The sequence below is a fragment of the Cyrtonyx montezumae genome, unplaced genomic scaffold (genome assembly GCF_038088225.1).
Source record: "Cyrtonyx montezumae isolate F1298 unplaced genomic scaffold, pur_monq_1.0 scaffold_11, whole genome shotgun sequence".
NCBI lineage: Eukaryota > Metazoa > Chordata > Aves > Galliformes > Odontophoridae > Cyrtonyx > Cyrtonyx montezumae.
Window position 1 is genome coordinate 10,752,904 of NW_027071837.1, and position 21,548 is coordinate 10,774,451.

Here is a 21,548-nt window from a genome sequence, read left to right on the forward strand (position 1 = left end):
GGAGATGTGCTTAGTTGTGTGAAAGGCTGCCTGGCACTGGATGTAGGAGCTGCTTGGAAACCAGCATGCACCCGGGGCCTGGGTCTCCCTGTGCAATGCCAGCTTGGTGTCACTCTGCCTGAGAAAGCACGCGGGGGAATCCTGCTGTGACACAGCTCCTGTGAGGGCTGCGTATGATCTCTCAGCTTTGAGAGGATTTTGACTTCTCTTTGGGTAGAGCCTGTCACATCTTGGCAGCAGCTTTATTAATGGTGAGGGAAAGAATCTGTTTTCCCTTGGTTTTAGCTCAGTGTCCAAGTACCTGGGACAGAGGGACGCTGGAAGATGCATGGGATGAGATGCCTGCTTGCAGGGGTGGAGGGAACATAAAGGGAAGTGATGATAAGGCAGCGGTGCTATTATTTGGAGGCTAAATTAAAATCTGGGTGAAAACTTTCCAGGCAATTTTCAGTGCCTTGAGACAAAAGCCCACTGTCTTGAGCACAGTCTTAGTGGGGTAGAACTCACCTTCCTGGAAGAGTTCCCCGTGCTGCTGCACTGAGTCACTGCAGCAGTTGCTAAGCTCGCTGTCTCGCCCTTCAGCCTCTGTGTTCAAAAGTAAAACTTAAATAGAGCTTGGTAGCCTCTCATCTACCTCAGGAGTGGCAAGAGGTGCTGGAGGAGGGCTCACACAGCAGTATGAGGGGGCTGCATTTCAACTTGCACAAACTGTTCAAGTTCAGTTGACCGTTACCGTGGTTCGAGGTAAGGGAACGCTGCGTCCCAACGATGTGTGCTGGGGCTTGGAGACAGCACAGAATATCAAGATCTGGAGGAAGACCACCTGGTATGAGATTGGCTTAGGGAATGAAGGGGTTTATCCTGAATTAACATCTCATTAGTTTGGTAGCACTTCCAGAGCCGAGCTTCCTGTGTAGTGCCCGCAGTTTATGGACCAAAAGCAGAGGGCTGTCCTTCCTCAGTAGTCCTTGTCACTATCAGGCTGATAACACCCGTGACTCTGAGCAGGAGCCAATCTCACAATGAGGCCCTGCTCACCTTTTCTGCTTGCTTCTGTGTTAGCCTCAGCTCTGTCTGGAAATGTACATACACGTGCAGGTGTAGCCATCCACCTTGTGGTTCTCACAGAAACAGTATCACACGGCTCATAAGCTTTAACTGGAGTATAATCTTGAAATATTTGAACACTTCTCCTTCTTCAGATAGCTTTTGTTCTTTGCTTTTCTGTAAGAATCTGATGGAATAGCAGCAGCTGTCTCAGTGTGAGAGGCTCAACTTCAGGATGTGTTCTTACCTTTAGAGTATAGACCTCAATAAAGCTCTCAAACAGAAAAGTCACCAACTGAAACAGTGCTACTCTCTTATTTACCATCCCAGTGCACAGAAAGGTGAGCTCAGTGAGCTTCCGACTCTCCTACCAGGCAGAAGTGTTAAGAACAAACCTTCTGCATGAAGGAAAAGCTTCAGCAAGACAGTGCTAGCAACCTTCAGGGCTTCAGCATGGAGCAGTGAGAAACCTGTCTGTCTAATACAGCCACCTCAGGCATTTCAGCAGGTGGCAGGGAGGTGTTCAGAGGAGGAGAACTCAGTCACCCCTGTCTGTCTTCTCTTGCTACCAGCAGTCAGGTGAGCCTTCCTTTTTGTCCTTTCATGGCTGGAATTGGTTTCAAGACATACCAAAGGGATCTCCTTTTTTCCTCCTCCAGGGTTTAGCAGCTGCTCTGAAGTGGAAGGGGGTTATTTCAGCTTCAGGAAAACTATGGTATTCAACTAATAGCAGAACAGAAAAGGAACTGTTGTTACTTCAGTTCCCATTAGCTTCCAGATCTCTCTCTCAAGAGGTAATAACTGTGGTCTCAAAGTTTGCACACCTGCAAAAAGCTGCTCTTGTGGGACTGTCCTCTCATCCTCTTGCACAGAAAAGTCAGCTCACAACTTAGTGAGTTCTGTGCCAGCATTATCTTTCTGGGTGTGCTAAGTGTTCAGTAGTGGACCACATACACGAGAGCTAGTCTGAAGCTCATTAGTTTAACACAACTGTCTTTTCTAAAGCAAACAGTGCAAAGAGGTCACTGCAAAGCCTGAGTGGCTTCTGAGTTGTAAGTATTGCTTCCCATACTTTGCCGTGCTGCAGCCCCTTGTGGATGTCCCATGAGGACACAGACTGAATGCTGTGAATTGTCTTCTTTTGCTAGAACTACCTTATGAAATCCAAGGGGCTGAAAGGTAACATCAACACTCACATCACAAAGCTCTGCCTACATAAACAGGTCTCCAAGTCTCCTGAAAGAGGTGAAGGATGGAAGCAGACTTCTGAGCCTCGTTCCTCACACAAAAACACTCAGAGAGGCTCACTGTTTGAGTAAGGCAGATCTATTTCAGCACCATAACATTTTATTAAACTACGCTATCAAAGTCACATTGATGGCAGGGAGAACGTTGCTATCAGTGCACATTCTGTGTACTAAGATGGAATTCAGAGCCTCCAGCACTTGCTGAGGAGAAGGATGCTTGAAACAAAATCCTTCGTAGGCAAAGAGATGGTAGAAAAACTCTTCTACAAAAATGAGGGCAGTCAGGGGCTAACTGAATAACCTAAGGGAAACACTTCAAGTCAGATCAGTCAGGGGAGCTATTTTTTTAAAGTTTACCTGTAACTGGTGTTTGTCAGCTTCCCCTTCTGAGATAGGAAGATGGTGGCAAGCAGCAGTTTCCAAAGAGCATCCCCTGTCCCTGCAGCTGGCTGTTCACAAACCCACACAAATATTGTGTACTGCTCCTTCACTTGTGAACTGTGATGCACGCGCTTGAATACAACAGCTTGAAGTGTACTACAGTTATAAAAACCTGCTTTGTCTCCTAGAACACACAATAAAAATTAGCAGAAATACATCCTATACAGAAGTAAAAAAAAAATTGTTTCAAACAAAATTAGAGTACACCAGGTTGGAGTTAAAAAGTCTTACTTCTAACACCTATACAGCTATTCCTAGTCTCCCCCTGCCACTGCTGTGAAACAGGCCCTAGCAGCTGCTCTGCGGCCCAAGCAGGACAGCCTTGTTAAGCAAGCATGCTCAGGAGCAGGTCCTGAGAAGTTTTACAGGCCTTGCAAAGGGCTGCAAATAGAGGTTACTGTGAAATAAGGCTCTTCTCAGTCTTCATATGAAGACTCATTTCAGTAACGTGTTGAACAGCGGGAGCACAGTAAAGCAGTCATGGGTTGTACCGCTCGTGCCAGCGTGGTGGAAGGCAAGGACAGTTGGCATTCAAGAGGAGAGGAACTATGTACACATCAGTCCCAAGGCAATGGGTCTCTCAAATAGAATATTGTTTTAAAATAACGTTCTCAAGCCCAGCCAGCTGGGGTTCTGCTTCAGAGGTGTTTGGCAGTGCGTCGGCGCTTCGGGCTGCGTCAGTAACACCCGTCCTTCCAGGAGTCATCCACAGTGCTCGGCGTGGTTTTTGCTGATTGAAGAAATCTGGTTTGGGAGACAAAGAATCGCTCACAGCTACAAGAAGCAGCGTTCCCAGTAACCTGCTGATGTGCACGGGAGTGTGCTTGAGGCTTCAGCTTCTGCTGAGCTCTTGCGGCTGCTGCCTTAGGACAACATCAGTGCCTGCCTGCCTTAGGTAAACTGCAGCAGCCATCCTCCCACTCTGCAGATACTCCAGCAGTGAGATATCAACCTGCTGTGCTACAGCATGAGCACTGCTGGGAGTTTTTCCTCATGCCCGGGGTCAGAAGAGATACATTTTTCTGTCAAGTGTGACTAAATACATGAAATACAATCAGGCTGCATATATGTACTGCTACAAGTCAAGCACTTGAATTACCTTCACAGCACTGTGTTTTGTTTTGAAGCAGATGTGATACAGCTCAACTTAAGGCTACAAAGGGACATCCACACATCAGAGAGTCAGACTACAATACCGCTTATCAATCTGATGTCAAATCAATTTCCCAGTAAAAGTTTAAGTTAAAATTGCACTGCAAACGTAAAAAATACAGCTTTTGGGGATTTGGTAATGGATTTCCACATGCCAGCATACAGCTCAACACTCAGCTCTAACGGCACAAAGCACTTCATGCAAATAGTTGGTACAACCACTTTAAAGAGCTGATGCTCTACCAAAGGAGCTGTTGCTTTTGACTATCTACAGGCTTCGAATATTGGAACAGTGGATATCCAAGTACCCAATCATAAACGCTAAAAGAGTTTGGACTGTTCTTAACAACTATTCCCACTGCACCATGCTGAGTTCAAATACAGCCTCTAAATCAGTTCTTTGTGCAACAAGAACACAAGTTATGGGTTAGGGATGCTTTGGGTTTTGGTTTCACCCTTTTGAAAAGGATATTAAGTTACTTTAATGCTATAGGACCAATAATCAAGGTTTGTCCTAAGTATACATCTATTATGCCTACGTTTCAGGTTCTCATAAAGACTCACTGGGCTTTGGAAAACGTCCTAGCTAAAGGTGGAGGCATCAAAGTCAGTTATCTGGGAAGTCATATTCCCAGTAAAGAGAGTTTACTAAATAGGCATCTGGAAAGATGTCCCCCTTCTTAAAGCAGGGGTATGCACCGAATAAAAATATGCCACAACATTTCTTACACAGAGTTGTGCCTGTGATTCAACACTTCCCCAGAACATTGGCTTGTGAGACATAATCAGTAGCTCTGCCTCACCTCTATATTCATGGCTCTCTTTAAAAGAAACCCCAAATGAATATCGCTCTGTTAAAAAAAAAAAAATTCCTAATCTGTGAAATAAAGCAGAGATTCAAGCCTGCAAGGCTTCGAGTCTCACCTCTTGGATGGCGGTATCAGCTTGCTCTTGGGCACTGAAGTTCCTCCAACAGATGTGCGTGCTTTCATGGGTGAGCTTTTTGCCACAGTGACCATGCTTCTAGTAGTGGAACTGCCACTGGAAGAGCCTGTGCTCAGTGAAGGAGCCTGTGGCTTTCGAACTCCGCTAACAGGAGCTGTGTAAGTGCAAGCTTTCACTGGCTGCCTGGGTGTCAGCAGAGAGTTTGTGCACGACGCAGCTTTCATTGGTTGTCTCACAGTTAGGGGAGACTGCCCAGCACTGGAGGGATACCTGAGCTTACTGGGAGCCAGACCTAGAAACAGAATGATAAAGAATAACTCAGTATTTTAAAAACAGATCAGGATGTCAGGTCTCTTAAGGCTACGATGTGATGGAAAGCACAGCAATAACAGTGGGGTGGCAATGTCTGTGGCTGTAGCAAACGAGAACAAGCTCAAACGAAGCAACCATGGACACAGAAACTAAGGGAGAAAACTTGCTTACCTCTGGAAGGCCTCAGGTAGGCAGGGATCTCCAGAAACATACCCTCACCTCCACTGCCAACCCTTAAATGAGCTCAGGGAAGGGGTGGATCCTGGCCCCAGCCCTTCCAGTCACTCAGTACATTGCATGCACCTGAGCTCCTGTGTTAGCCCTGCCTCCCCACCAGGTGCTCCATCACTGCTTCAAGCCGTGATGTAGTGTTTCCACTGCAGTCAGGGAGGTTTAAACAGAGAAGGACAAAAGAAGAAGGAAAAAAAAAAGATAACTGCTAGAGCAGCGTGCAGAAAACATTGCACTGACTTGCTGATGGTTGCTGAATTCTTGAAAGCCGACTGCTGGGCACCTGCAGATCCGACTCCAAGCTCCGGCTGCTTCTCACTGACTCCAAAGCTCGAAGGCTGGTCCTGGCCAGGTTGGGCATGCTGTGGCGCATCTCCTCTGAAAGAGCAAGTTCACCATTTGCTGCTTCCAATAGCAAGCAAGGTACACAATGGTTTGGCCTATTCCTCGAAAAATCCATGTACTTAAGGTAGACAGGTGCGTAATTAATCCCAGTCAACTGTTCCCAGTACATAGCAGCACTGCTGAAATGAACGCTTCAGAACACACCCAGGTTTTAATTACGTGACATCAAAGGCTCAGGGCTGGCTCACCTTCACTGCTGCCATACTTCAGCCGGTCCTGCATGGGGCTCTGCACGGACCTCCGCGGGGGACGGATACGGGAAGCGGACGCCCTGCTGTAATCCACGCTGGAAGAAGGGGACTGGCACCTGGGGGAGCTGAGCGGAGATGGCGAGTATCTGTGAGCGCTGCGGTGCGACAGGGAGCAGTCGTAATCGTCCTCGTCCTCCAGGCTGTAGGAATCCAACTCCTGGTCGCTGTAGGTGCCCCTCCGCAGGGAGTGCAGGGAGGCACTGGAGCTGCGACGCGACACAGACGCCGAGCTGGAGGCACAGTCCTGGCGGAGACCTGCAGGCGGGCAGGAACACAGCCCCACGTCACCCCACCTTACACAGCATCCCAACCCACGTGAAACACCGCATCAGTGCTTCGACGGACATTCATTTCACCTGGAAGGAGACCTGAGCTAATACACCCATCTTAGTAAGATGTTCTCAGCGCGCTGGATCTCTAAGCTGGGACAGTGTCACCTATAGCAGCACTGTTTCATTAGAGCACAGGGTTAATATTTGATTAATCATTAATAAAGCAGCCCCAATTACTCTCTGTCACATACACAAGCAGACTACGCATTACTATGCAAGCTGTGAGGTACAATACGTACATGAGTCTAATTTACAGCATATTTGAGTGCCATTAATCATGCAACCACCAGCATTTCAACAGGTTGAAGCAAAGACCTGAACTTTTGCCTTGCAGGTGAATAAACACCTGCCTCCCACTGTGTGTACCTGCCTGGCTTCCTTCTAGCTCCTCACCCAACTGGTGCCCTTACGAAGCTTTCTTGCCTTCAGAACCACTTCTCACCAGTAACTCACCAAGCAAACTGGTTGGAAGGGCTTTTAAAAAATGAGCTGGTTCACATTCTGAAAAACTTCTTTCTCTCCGCAGTATGAAAAGCAGAATCATTCTGAAGAGGAAGCAATCTTTTCATACCTCATGGGAGGGGAACTCTGTGATGTGACAGGATTTCTCTGACATATATATGTATTTACCTCACGGTTTTAAAAGGGCCACCACTCACTTTGTTCACTTTAACAGGATTTGTCCTGGGCTGCACCCAGGCATAATGAAATGGTAACACCATCTCATGTCTTCTGCTTTTTTACCCCAAATTCCAATGACTGTTCCTTAACATTTTATGTTCAAGGAGGCACGGTTCTAACAGGAAGCATTCATCAGAAAACAAACAGAACTTCATTCTTGTTTCTTTCAATCAGATTAATGATGAGTTTGCAGAGACCAACAGATCCAACTACTTTGTTCCACCTCGATCCTTGATTAGGACCTCGTTCAAATCACACTGAAGTCAACAGAAATTCACCACTGTAACAGGAGCTGGAGCAGGGCCCTGAAATCCCCCCCACACTGTGACAGCCATGCTTTACGCTCGGTTAATCTTGCACAGCCATCTCCAAGCATTTTACCAAAGAGCTTAAAACTGTAATTTCAGCTCTTTCACATTTAGTACTCTCGAACTCTGGGTTTTACTCAGCACAGCAGCAGAACACAGCTCACATCTTCTGTGAAAAACACAGCTTGTAACACTGAGTGCTCTGGACAGCTTCTAATGCGATTTCAGACTGCAGGCAGGCGACTTTGCTCCAAAAAGAAATAAATTTACAAGGATAACACTTAGATGGGTTATTTTTTTCAGCTGGCTTACTCCCCCAGACCTATGCATGCTGCAGCTGCAGGGCCTCGTGTTGGCTAAGGAAGCACCCAGCCTGGCAGCTGCCACCCCTGCCCTGAAACACTCACAAAACACCACCTACATTTGAGAGACAGTCTGGGATAGAACACTTTGAAAGCTGAAGGCTGCTGTTGTGTTTAACACAGTTGGGGTTTTGGATAATACCTCAAGGACTGTTCTCTGCTTTAAGAGGCATACTCTCCAACTTAGCAGTGTTGTGACATTCTCAAGTGGTAGTTTGTGGCTGTGGATTTTCAATAGGAAGCCCTTGCAAAACAGAAACATTTCAAATGATCTATTAAACCCTTCAGTTGTTGGGGGAAGAGAAGAACGGTTGAAATGTACCCACTTTTCTCTACAGTTCTAAAGCTGTACGACATAGGAAACCTCTGTCACGTACTTTCTTCCTGAAGGCGTGCCATAACCTGGACATCAGTCAAGTCCTGCAGCTTATATCCCATGGAGATGGAGTCATCAGATGTGCTCAGCTCGCTGTCCACGGATGACTGTGAGCTCAGAGCAGAATGCATGCTTAAGTAACCTTTAAGAGGGAAGAGGAAGAACAGAACAATCATTCAGACACGCACACACAAAACAGGAGTGAGCAGAAGAGCATTTATCTCTGTACTAATAACCAGTGCAGTTATGGTCTGCTGGAAATAATGAAGAAGTTAGCAGTGCCTTGAGGGTACAGTGCTCAGCTTCTGAACCTCCAGTCCTAGGGAGGCAGATGATTGTGGAGGGAGAAATTTGCCACCTTCTGGACAGAAGGCAATACAGATGTTATTGCTGAGTCTGAGCTTAGAAATATTCTAAGGTCAGTATTCATTTTTTCTCCCCAATTTGAAAATGGGGCAGCTACCTATGTAGAAACGAAGCACAAGTTGCAGGAAGTGTCTGCCATGGTATCAGTGGGCAACTGGAGGAGCAAAAGGATCCAAGCAGCTTTCACACTGAGGAACCTCAAGAATCAGTCACACAAATTGCTTATGGAAAGCACAGTTTATGGGGGGTTCCCTCCTCCTCATTCTTGAAGAGGATTACCTGTTTCTTTCCTCTTATCATTAACTATGTTCTCTTTCTTACAGTGTAAGACATTACAGGTGATGAAACCTTTACAAAAACCAAACTGGAAGCATTCTTCTCCCAGTGAAGGTTTCCGTAAGTCATGAAAAAGAGGAACAAATAAAGAGGAAGGCTGAAGTGCCCTGATGCATGCAACAGCTATTGACAGAGCTCCGAGTGCTGCACATCACTTCCAAGCCAGGAGAAGGACAACAGACTTAACTTATATCAGTTCCATACCCCTCCTCTGCATGGAACAGCCTGGAACAGTGGGCAGAGTTCAAATTTAGGCCCTGATATTATTTGGAAATGCTCAGTGGCAACAGAAGCACAGAAAATCACCTCAGTAAAAAAGATGGGAAAAAAGAAATTAGGAACAATATTTTAGACTAAGAATCATTCATCAGCTGCCTCTCAAGTGTTCCATTTGGTTGGCAAAACAACTTCAGTAACAACATGAGAGATGTGAAATAAAGCAAAAGTTCCTCCTGTCACATCCTCGTCCATCAGAACAGCTCACTAAGGCAGGAGAAATACCACAACACTGAGCTGCTTGAAAGTGGAGTACACACTCTGTATGCAGATAAGCTGCTCGGAAAATAACCTGCAAATTTCCCTACCTTGGTCACTGTCCAAATTTGCTGGTGACACCTGATTGCTATTTGTGGACATGGCAGAAAAGCAAACATTTCCATAGGAAAAAAATCAGATCCAAGTCAATGAGCTTGGAAGCCAACTATGAACTCTATTAGCACGTCTGCATGTTGCACGTTCTCAGCTGAAAGGAAAGGGGTGGGAAGGAGAACTCAGGCACAATGCTGCAGGGAAGCAGCCTGTTCTCCTGTTCTCTGTTCTCCCATTTACACAGTGCTCCCAGCAACTTCAGCTTTACACAGCTGATGAAGAAGCTCAGAAGTTGCACAGACACTTCAGCCTGGAACATCAGTAACTGTTTTATATGAGAACATTGAGGTCACACATCTGGCTTTAAACCCTGATACCAACCAGCCTCATATGAAAGGCAAGGAACCTTTCTTTTATTGCAGATAAAAGAAATTGATTTAGGGCTCTTTTCCCCAGAGAATTCAACTTGCAAATACAATGCACGTGCATCCTTTTGCTTACTGGATGTTCATTCCTATTTACAGCAGATCTCCTGCAGCTGGGAAAACACACATCTGCAAGGTGCTGGGCTGCTCCCAAAAAGGCTCATTCAACATCAAGTTTCAAGCCAGAAACTGTTAACATGCTTTGTTTTTAGACATGCAAATTAGGATATAGTGATCTCCACAAAAGGAAAGAGAAAAAAAAAAGAAAAAGAAAAAAGACCAAGGAAGATTCTTTTGATAAGGAGCCAAGAGGCAGAGCTTTTTGACTTAAAACAGACCGTGAACTGCATCAGGACAAATGCTCCTTGACAGAGCCTACAAGGACTCTTCAGGCAGCAGCTTACAAATAATAAATGCTGTCTGGAGGCCAAGGCACTGAGGAGAAGCTTTGTTATTTATACCTAACACAGCCTTCCAAGAGGAATTTTCTTGGAGTTTCCTCCAAGTTAGGAAATCCTCCCCCAAACAGAACTAAGTCTGATGGAGAGCCTTTGCTGTTTCTGTTCAGTTGTTTTGTTCACTCACCCAATTTAAAGACACATCCTGGAAGCTGTGCCTTCTCTATCAAAGCACAAAGCTGCTTTTCTTTCTGTTGCCCACATTAACCAATGTCTTCAAAAGAAGCTTCACAAATTTTAGGGTAAAAAAAAAAAAAAAAAAAGAAACCACCAAAAAAAAACCCAGAATCCAAGTTACTTCATATAACTAATGCCTACACACAGTAATGTTATCTGAGACCAAAGTGAATCAGATTACAAATACACAAAATGCTCTAAAAACAAAACCATCAAACAGGTACAAGACATTTAGCATGCAAGGAGGTTTTCTCCCACATAATAGATGAAACCTGGCTAAGAGAGCAAATTGAAGTGAGAAAACCCCACGGGTGGACTTACAGCTCTTGACAGTTTTTCCCTGTGTCCATTAGTAACACTCCTTGCATTTTAAACACCACAGGTTGCACTGCTCTACTGTCATGCCATACCTGAGCTGCCACAGGTTAGTAGTGCTTTGTTAGTCGATTTGAGATGCCCAGGAGAGTTTAGTGCATTGCTACAGGAGCCTGTCTCTGTATTCAAATTATGTGCACTTGGAGAGGCCAGGGGACTGCAATACAGGTTTTTCCATCTAGTGGCTAGAAGGAAAAATACAGAAAAGCCACAAAGGTTATCAAACTGTGTTTCAAAACAAATAGTATAAGATAAAGAAAGGCATAATGTCAAACAAGTTAAATGTTGTAGCAGGTGAACTTGCAGCGAGGCATCCCGCTGGCGGCAGGGACAAGGTGCAGGCAGCAAAGCAGTGCCCGTCCCCTTGGGCCCCTGTCCCCTTGGCCTTCTTTTGTCACTTCCGAAGAAGTCCAGGAGTAACTTCTGACAAACTGTGCTTTGAAGCAGCTCCACGTTGCTGTGAGTGTCAGTGCTGGTCTTCAAAGACGGCTGCTTTCATAAATACCCATCACCATTACACCCCACCTTCATTTTAGAGAGCATCACTGAGCTTTACGTTTCGTTCTGAATTCCTAACGATGGAATCAAAGACATCAGACCATAAAAACTGTGACTTCAGGTTAAAAGGAGAGCAAATGAGCGTGAAAAACAGCCACTCAACACACAGATGTGCACGCGAGTTAGAGAAACACTCCAAAAGAAGGCAGGCAGCAAAGCTTGGCACATCCATGCTCACTGAATTCAGAAATAGGCAGCTACAATGTTCAGGTAATGACTCTCTGTGTGATCTGTGTGCATCCAAACTGTCCTCCAAATGCTGGCAATGAGGAGAATGGTAGCAAGGAAAATTAATGAGGATTCGCTGTATAAAAAGCTGGAGCTAATGAATACTGACTGCTTCAGCTTTTGGTGTGGGAGTACCAATAAAACCCAACCCATTTTGGTGAGGAAGGGAAGAGTTCACCAAATGAGTCTTTGTTTAAATTGTTAAGCGTGGATGTTTTACAGAAAGAAACCAAGTCTGAGAACAAACCACAGTCAGTTATCTTAAACCAGGAATTTCAAGGCTAAACAGCTGCCTGCACAGGAAAGCTGTACAGTACAGAAGATGCACAACACAGAAAGGCATTCTTCCTTCTCTTCAGACCCATCAGTGCCTCGGCTGTCTGCAGTTCAGCTCGGTGCATGCCTTAAACTCAAACCAGGAGCATATTTGAAAAGACAAAGGTGGGATTATCCACAAAATGGTTTCCACGTGATGTACTACGGATACGTAGAAACAAAACCACCTCCTCATTTGTGTAATGGAGTGAACTATGCATCCACCCTAAGAGCTTTTCCACCAGTTAATATGGGACCAATCCTCCTGTGCTCTGAGAAACACTGCTGCACCCCATTTTAGGGGATGACAAAACTGGAAGAAAGAACCAACTTTGTCCAACTCGCACCGTTTCTGCAAGTTACAGAATTTAGTATTTCTTTATCGTAAGTTCTTAAAGTCAGACAATTATTTTACCCAGTGAATTACAGTAAGAGATAGCAAAAATGATCAGTATTAGAAACGCTCAGCCATACCAGAAATTTTTACGTAGGAAAAAAAAGCTTTAATAATAGATTTAATACGATCACTCACCACCAAACCTCATTTTTTACATTTTTTCCTATGTATTCTTATATTCAAGCTCTTTAAAGCATCAGAAGACCTCAGTTGGGAGCTTGAAAACCCTGAAACACACATACCTTGGTCCAGCCTGCTGATGAGGGTTCGGCAGGCAGCTTCTGTCTCCGGGCTGGGATTGTCCAGCACCTGCCGGCACCACTGCAGGGGAGAGCCCGTCTTCTGGTTCACAGTTCTCCTGGGGGACACGTACAGCCTTGGGGAGGATGGGGAAGGGACAGAAACATAGCTCGTTAACTCACGCACACAACCTCAGGAGCAGCACTTACAGAAGCAATGGAAAAGTCATCCCAGCTAAGAAGAGGGAGAAGATTAAATTGCAAACCACGACCCCGAAACTCAAATGATCAGCACGGCAGTTAAACTCATCTAGAGACAGCTTCCCAGAGAAATACATACATGAAGGCAAGGTTCAAGCCTGGCATGCTAAACTTACTGCTGACACCCATTGCCATGTGGCTTACTGGCCATCACCTCTCATCTCTTCCTCCAGTTCTCCCACCCATAAAATATCTCACGGATCAAAATGACAAAAGCTGTTGAGGGTGAGGAGCTGATTTCATCTTCATCTTCCTCTTCTAGAAGTCTAACTGCTTTTTATGCTTCCTTTGGTTAAACACACAAATAAAGCATGGCTCTGTATGGGTAAAAACCATTTAATTAAAAGCTTTAGAAACCCTCAAACAATTAGAAAGTACAACTGCATACGGTGCTCTTTGACACTGTTATGTTATGCAGCTTCTTCCAAAGGCCGAGTTTTAGGTAGTTGTAATGTACCCAGCATCACTTTGCACACGCAAACAGGATAAGCCTCATGTATAACCACATTTAATCAGCTTAGTCTTGGACGAACTGCAACTGATCACGTGCAAAGCAGCACCTTAACCATTTCAGAAGAACATGACTGGAACAAGAAAGGCCACAAGATAAGCTCCCTGCATGCCTTCACATACACCCTACCTCACCAAACAGCCTTAATTCAGTCTGTGCAGCCATGGTTCCCGCCCAGGAGTTTGTTCATACCAAACTTTATATAAAACCACATGCAAGAAATGCTGGGAAACACTGACACAAAGATTCCTGTATGTACAACACTGAGTTTTATGACAGACATCAAAAGCAGACCTTGCTGCTTCTGCCCGGGCAAGCAAGCACTACAACTGCTCTGACTGAATAAAAGAGAAAGAAGATCTCTCTCCAGGTTTATTTCACAGTTCAGACCCAAAGCAGCATAAAACCACCAAAGGAAAAAGAGGCCAGCAGCCTCCTTAGGGCAGGTCACTGCTTATTTTAGACAACAGGAGAAAACCTCGCTGCACTTCAGGAAGTCCTCGTGCTGCTCTGCTCCTCCTGAGGTTACTTCTCACAGTGCTGCTCCTCAGGACCACCGCAGCTGGAAATGATGGCACCTGCAGCAGAGCAGAGCAGAGCCGAGCAGAGCAGCCTGTCCTGCAGGCAGCCAAGGGCTCATCCCTCAGCTGACAGCTCTATTAGCCACAGATGGCGTTGCTTATAAATTAACTAAACTCAATTAAGTAAGGACAACTCCATTTTTCAGAGCACTGCCAGGTAATTTATAGGAGATGTCTTCAGAGGAATCCTGGCTTGATTTCACATCAGTTTTGCTCTTTTCCTTTTGAGCAGCTTTGGGGAAAGGCCACAGATTCCAAGGCCTGATACAAAACTCACACGCCGAGCTAGAAGGAAGTTTGATATATCAGGATTTGCTGTGTAAGTCATCAAATAGCAATGAGATTTTCTACTGCACCTGTAAAGAAAACCTCGGGCAGGGCACGCTTGGCTCCTCCTCATTACCACATGTGTTGTGCTGTCCCATAGGAAGCATGCAGTGAAGAGACCTCTGCTAAGAGGCAAGGGGCTTGGCAGTACAGCACAACATGAGACACTGTTCCTCTGTGTGCCTGGTGAGGAACCCTGCTGGATCAAGTGCTGAAAATCGAGTTACCAAGGCAAAGCAGCTCTGAATGCTGCATTCGCTTAAGGTCCTGGCATGAGCCTGCGAGGTGACCACAAGGCAGCATGGGACAGTGTGAGCACTGCTCTGCACGCACTGCCATGGCACTGAGCAGCTCCTGCTGCACTTGTGAGGATCTGTCCCTTGCACTGTGGCAGTGCAGGTGAGCAGACATCACAACTGCCATCAGAACGGCTTCCTGCAGCTAAGCAAAGGCATAATGCACTGTTAAAACAAACCAGGCAGTGGGAAATGTTTGCAAGTCAGTGCATTAAGGCAACAGAGGCAATTGACAGAGATTAAAATACCCCAGCAGCTTTTCAAAGCTCTGAAAAGCTTGAAGTTACTGCTGCTAACTCATGCAGTTGCTGGCAAGGAAAGATCACAGCAGAACCACTGCCTGGCCTCTGGATCACACCGAGTGACTGCAGCTCTGCCCCAGCCCTGTCCCCAGGAGAATCACATCTCCATTTGAGGGAACTTCTGAAGCTCCAAGCCTCTCTCTGACGTACCAAGCAAAAAACAGTGACATCCCAATTCAAACAGGAGGCAGCAAGAAGGGGAAGGCGGCACAGCCCATTTTCAGCTGAAATTTGGGACATGGGGGATGGAAACCCTGCGAGATGCAGACGTAACAGGCACACAGGGATTCCCAGGGCCCAAAGCCCCGTGCTACACTTGTTCTTGATCCTGATGGCTGAACGAGGCAATGCATGGAGGAGTTGGCACTCCTTCCAGCAATGGAAACACAAAGGGGCAGGGGCAGAAATAAGCTAATCCAGAAAGTAGAAAGAGTGAAGTCCGACCTCTTCAATACTTCTCCCATTTGTCTCTCCCTTTCACACAAGGCCACACTCATAAGGAACAGTGTTTCAGGGGTGGCTGGAATTTGAAGCACCCCACCACAGCTCCAATCCAAACCCTCCCTTCCTGACTCTGAGCAGGAAAAGCAAGGGATCGTTTTTGGAGCATGGAATAGGCAGCACAGGGACACAAAACAAAACACCCAACACAAACCATAGCGTGAAGAACAACGAGCTGCATCCCCAGAAGAAACACAACGCAGTCGTTGTGCAGGGTGAGCTGGTAGGGATGACAAAGGAGGCAGAATCCCCCTGCCTCAGCTCCCCTCCGCCTTCCTACAGCTCAGGATCAGCTTCGGGGAGATTTACAATTTTGAAGAGCTATTTGAGAAAGTGACCTGAGGGCACAAGTCAAGGGACACAGAGCCAGCAGTGCTGAGTTACAGTCACCGCGTGCAGCGCTGTACCTCATGTTTCACCACACGCACCCATCCCATCTGTGTCTGTACAGGATGCAAGGTGAGCCCTGCTGGTGTGCCATGGTTATGGGAAGGTGGGCCAGCCTGAAGGAGTGTGCTGGTACAGGGATGGGAGAACACAAAGCCACCATCAGCTTCCCAGATGCTGCCCCTGAGTATACACGATGTGCTTCAATAGCAGCTCATTTTCCCTTGTGTAAAATATTGTAACTGGCTGCCAAAATAACAACACAGTAAGCTGCTCACTCTGACTAACTGCTTGACATATCTCGTTATTACTGCTGTCCAGGCTGTGCTAAATCCCTCCAATCAGCAAAGCCACCTTATTAAAGTTGATCCTAAATCCCTACAGCATTAAGGGTGTTCTCTTAAAATGAAAAAAACAACCCACAGACCCTGTGCTATCTGCCTGCTGCTGATAGGACCCCACACGGATCTGCACAGTGCACGAGCTGCTCATACAAAGAGAGTTCTGGATATTCAGCAGGAAGCACAGGCATTCACTACGGACTCTGCACACATTATCACCTCCCACCTCCATTCTTGGTAAAGAAGATCATAAGTCACCAACTCAAGCAAAGATCAACAAACTCAACGGCTCCACTGCTCAGCACTTACTGCCCGGGCAGATCCCTGGCTGTTCTGCTTTCTTTGTCAGGACAACCTGGTTCTGACTGCCCAGGAGAAAAGACACATACATCGATTGAGAAGAGCACTTCTAACTTTACACATTCCTTTCCAAAACTCATGTTGAAAATCAGACTTCCCTCATCTTGACATCAGAAAAACGCTTTCCCTGGCTTTTGAATAAAATTTGCAATTTAGATTTGAGCTGACATCATTAAACTACTGAGCTCTACTCCCCCTACAAACAAAAGTTTATTCTCGGAAGAACTAATGAGTTTTCAGACTCGCTTTGTATTTAGTAACCAATCCGGAATGCCATCTTCACTGCCAGACTCATCTCCAGCTGAATAAGTTTGGGACACCGTTTGCAGCCCCCTGAGGCTATCCTACCAAGTTTTAAGAACACCAGATAAATCCTTAAGTCACCGCTACTGCACAAGCAGGAGTCAGCCTCAAACTTTAACCAGTTTTGGCAGGGCGCTGGAAATTCACCTGCTGGTTTATCAAACAGGCTCTAAGGGAGGCAGCTGGTGGAGCCCCACGGAGTAAGGGCAGTTCAGGATTACATCATTGATCTGTTTCAGATGACATCTCGGAACAAAAGAAACCAGCTAACTGCAGAGACCAGATTCAGGGAATGGAAGTGTTGCTGCCTTAGATACCCACAAACACCACAACTTCCCGGGGCTCTGAGCTCTGTTTGCATTACCAAATCCTGATTTAAATACAGCATTTGACATTTCCGTACAAAAAGTGTAAAAACTCACTGTATCATCCACAAACCAACAGGGAAAGGATGCTTGATGCATGTGCTGCAGCAGCTTAAGGGGGAAAAGTTCAGCCTTGCTGCTCAGCTGATAGAGGGGAAAAAAGCATTCTGGAACAGTGGTCTTAAAAAGGGCAATCAATAATGGATGTTGCATTCTTGCTGCTGAAAGGAAAGTGGTGCATAAGAACCACTTGGTATCTTAAAATAAAAATGGCATGTTTAAGCAGAGGAACTCACCACTGTAAACTCTATGTATTACCAAAGTTTCAAAGTACATACCAGCTGTCCTCTTCTTCATTGCAGTTCTCAAGTTCTAGCACTTTCACTTCATCCAGGGCTGTGTTATTCAGAAGGCTTTCTATAACTCCGCATCTGTCGTTGGGATTTTGTTGGCTTATTTTAACTGAGGAATCAATGCCTGCCATGACCAAGTTTCCCATCAGCTCTGTGCTGTGACTCCTATCCACGCGCGATGGACACCTAACGTTATCATCCGTCTCCATCTCCGCCTTACACGTGTCGGAAGACAACTCCTCAGCAGCAAGGCAACCGTACTGCACCTGGGCATCCACGTCCTTCTTGAAGCAGTTGTTCTCCCCCTCCTCTTTTCTGATTTTGCTCAGTTTGCTGTGCAGATCCGCCATGATGTGCAGCTCTTGCTTCTCGGCGATGGCGTTGATGCTGTTGTTAATTTCCATCCCGCTGGTGTGGTTATCCACGCCGGCATGCATCTCGCTGGGCAGAGCCGTGCCAAGCATGCTCCTGCGACTCCTCGTCCTCAGGTGCTGGTTCTGGATCTCCAGCCTCCTCACCAGCTCCTGCAGCTTCCGCACCTCCTCCAGCTCCGGGCCCACCTCTCCGGGCGTAGGTTCGGTGCCGGGGCCCATGGCGGAGCTCTGCGTCGGCCCTCGCCCCACGTCCAGCTCCAGAGCTCGGTCCTGCTGGATGAGCGGGGCGCTGCCAGGAACCACCATCATCCGGAGCGCGCCGCTTCACTGCGAGACAGGAAAGACACGTCAAGCCTGAGGAAACGTGCGCGGTACCGACAAGAAATCTGACTTCAGCAACCAAAAATGCCAACGTTCATCAGGATACGCTGAAGGCGCAAAGGAGACTGACTTGAAAAACGTAGTAAAAAAGAACAAATGAGCGCAACGCCTCTGAGCACGTGCGCTGATTGCTGTAGGCGGTACAGCCGCGATGTGTAAGCGCTGCGCAGCGCACGGGGCCGGGTAAGAGGGCAACGACCTCACACGAGGAAAGCGGCGAGAGCTCAGTCAGGGAACACAGTCAGCCAAGTACTGACGTGAGACAATGCCTGAGCGAAGAAATGGAACACAATTAGCAAAGTACTGACGTCAGACAATGACAGCGCGAAGAAAGCGGCGAAAACAGCCTTTGTTCGCTGCCAGGTTTCCCCCGCAGAAGGGCTCTCTCTCTCACACACACACACACGCAGTGCACGCAGACATCGATGCGCGCCGATACGAAGTGCCCTCAGCAATGAGCGCGGGAGGAACCGGCGCGGTGCTGAGCGCGGCCGCCGCTCCACCGCGCGCAACCGAAGGGACAGCGGCAAGTGGCGGCGGCACAGCCACAGAACGACGGGGAAGCGGACCGCAGCTCGGCTCGGGGATCCCGGTGCGCTTCACGCGGGGAAGCCATCGCTCTGCTGCGCGGTACAACGGGCGACACCAGCCGCAGATGCGCTGCCGCTCTCCGGGAGCCGTGAGGCGCCGCGTTCAGCTTCACCTACCGAGCGAGTGAGCGAACACCGGCTCCCCCTTCCCCCGGCGATCCACGCGAGCTCTCGGTCTCGAGGCGTTTCCGAAGCGGCTCCTCCCAGAGCCGCCCCCTCCCGCGGATGACCCCGCACACGGCGAGTCCGACGGAGCCCCGAACGCGGGGCCGCCCGCAGTGACCCGAGGCTCGGACCGCAGCACGCGGCCCCGCTGACAAAGGGAGCGGCGGGAGACAAACCGCTCCGCGCCGAGCGGCGCGACCGACGGCCCGGCCCCGAGCACCGGGAGCCGCTCCGGACGGCATCCGGCGGCGGGGCCGCGCGGGGTAACGGAGAGGGTGCGGGGAACCGGCGCCGCGGGGACGAGCCGCCGAAACGGGCCGGGGCGACGGCCGGCGCCGCCGAACCGAACTGAACCGAGCCCGGGGCTCCGGCGCCGCCCGCCGCCCCTCCCCGCGCACGTACCTGCGGGCCGCCGCCGCCGCTCCTTTCCCCCGGCGACGGACGGAGCGCCGCCGCCGCCGCCGCGCGCGCATTCGGGCCTCGGCCACGCCCCCTTCCCTCGCGCCGTTGCGCGTGCGCGGAGCCGAGCGGGGCGCGCGGCCGCGGTCCCCACGGGGATCCCTCCCGACCCCAGCGGGGTTCCCTCGCCCTGGCGGAGGAGCCGCTGTTTCCGTGGCGACCAGCGGTGCCGCTCCCGGCCTTCGCCGGCGCTTCCGCACGGGGACACGAAGGGCACTTGGGATGCGCTCGAGCCGCGGGTTTATTAGAGGTGTGTACTGCTGGGGCACAATTGCAGCGTAGCGCCGAAGGGACCGTGCGTAACATACAGCGGGTAAACCTGTTCCCCGGAACGCCGCGCACCCGCACCACGCGTTGCTAAATCCCAAATCAACATCTGTAAGCGTAGGCCTCTTCTGTTCAGAAAGCGTCGTCTCTTAACGGCTTAACAACTCGGGCCTCCCGGGGTACCGTGCACACGCGGCTTTCAGGTCTCTCTGCGAAGCCTGCTGCTAGCACAGCTCTCAGGATTTCAGCTGGAGTGCTTTTAAGGTCACGCTTACAGTTTGCTTCAGTAAATGCCCGTGGCCTACAATAAAGCCATGTAGTGCTGGTGCTGTAAAAACACTTAACTTGCTAAGCTTTTGCACGCATGCCAGCTTCCATCACTAAGGACATAAAGATTTATCTAACAATAGTCTGCTTAGAGCTTCTGCCATCCCGTGCTGGCACGTAAGAGCTGCTACAGAACTGGTGCTTTGCAAACGTTCCTAATGCTGTGAAAGAGAAAACGGTGACTGTGGGCACACTCAGAGCAGGACACTGAGGGCACAGACCAACAAAGCCTCCTGTGTTCAGGTTCTCGATCTCTCAGCATCCGAACTAAGGGTTAAAATTAGGCAACTCTGACTTTCAGTATGCACAGCACCTGCTGGAAGGTCAGTGCAGGGAGTGAGCGTTTGTGATGTAAATAACTTGCAGCAATAAAAGAAGCAGTGCAGCAAGCCGTGGTGAGGTGGGCAGAATTCACATTTCCTCTCTGGTCAGGAGAGCCAAGGGAGGTACTGCTGCTCTGGCACACGTTAGATGGCCACTGGACCCCTACCATCAGAGGCCGAGCTAACGCTCTTTCACTTGGTAGTTTATCTTCCCAGACAGACAGCAGACACACAGACTGCTGAAGGAATCCACTAGGGAGTGGGAAGGAAAGGGAAATTCATGCTGACACACCAAAAAAGTGATTGAAGTGAGTCTGCAAGTGCTCTTGGAAGCCCACGGAAAGCCAGCAGAAACCAGGCAGGAGCTATTTCCTAGGCAGAATCGGGGGGGTGAAAGAAGCAGGAACAGGCTTTGCTAGGAGCTAAATTCAAACCCTCCCAAGAATCCAAATCTGGTGTTTTACACCTCTTACAGCTGGTTGCTTTGTGCCAGCTGACACGCACTAAGCTGCAACCTGATTGCAGAAATGAAAGAAAAAAAATAAGCAGGAAAGGTTTCTCGCAGTTAAATTAAATAGACGTAAGGAGCTGTGCATGGTTCCCAGCACAGGCACTATCTGGAATCCTAATGAAGTTAAAGGCAGGTGGAGGGGCTCAGCACCTTTGGAAAATCAGCCCACCTATCTTTTATAGGTGACACTGCTTTATCTTGTTAACATTGGCACTTGTCTTGCATGCAGCTGACAGCATAAGCTAGCAGATGTTAAACTCATTCATTGTGATGAGGCAGTGAGAGGGAAAGTAATTTGCAGAAGAGGGGAGCAGGAACTCTGCTTTCTTAGCCAGTGAGGAGCTGGTAGGATGTATTCAGATATGTGGTGCTGAGGACGTTCCACTGGCTGCCTTCTCCAGCTCTGCAAAACCCTGCAAGGAAATAAAGGGAAGTTGAACACAGGAGTTGAGTAGCACACAAAACATGGCACTACAGAGGTCAGTGGAGCAGATGAGCAGGAAGGGGATGAAGAGTACTAGCTAGTCACATTGCATTAAGAGATGAACAAAGCAGCCACGTACATGGTGAGACAGGTGCCTCTTTCCCTCCTCCTCTCCATCGAAAGGCAGAGGAAGAAATGGAGGCACCTTATCACAATTTCAATCCCTGGCAGGGTTTCCAGTTGCCATTGTGTCGATATGTACTCCATCCAGATGATCCAATAAAACA

The 21,548-nt window shown here is 48.2% G+C and overlaps 2 protein-coding genes across 2 annotated transcripts in view; both read right to left on the bottom strand.

Moving 5' to 3' along the window:
* Positions 1-2,267: 2,267 nt before the first annotated feature.
* On the bottom strand, positions 2,268-19,408 carry LOC136044294 (SLAIN motif-containing protein-like). Its single transcript, XM_065729534.1, has 9 exons — positions 19,353-19,408; positions 17,426-18,141; positions 12,556-12,689; positions 10,851-11,000; positions 8,092-8,232; positions 5,969-6,286; positions 5,616-5,753; positions 4,812-5,124; positions 2,268-3,479 (listed from the first exon to the last, which is right to left on the bottom strand). Exons 2-9 carry the CDS (start codon positions 18,121-18,123, stop codon positions 3,413-3,415), a joined length of 1,959 nt encoding a protein of 652 aa, XP_065585606.1. The 5' UTR covers positions 18,124-18,141; positions 19,353-19,408; the 3' UTR covers positions 2,268-3,412.
* Positions 19,409-20,195: 787 nt separating this feature from the next.
* The window catches only part of ZNF185 (zinc finger protein 185 with LIM domain), a 46,389-nt gene continuing 45,036 nt past the window's right edge, over positions 20,196-21,548 (bottom strand). Inside the window, exon 33 of the mRNA XM_065729535.1 lies at positions 20,196-21,250. The gene's annotated coding sequence lies outside the window, so the exon portion shown is untranslated. The remainder of the gene's footprint in view (positions 21,251-21,548) is intronic.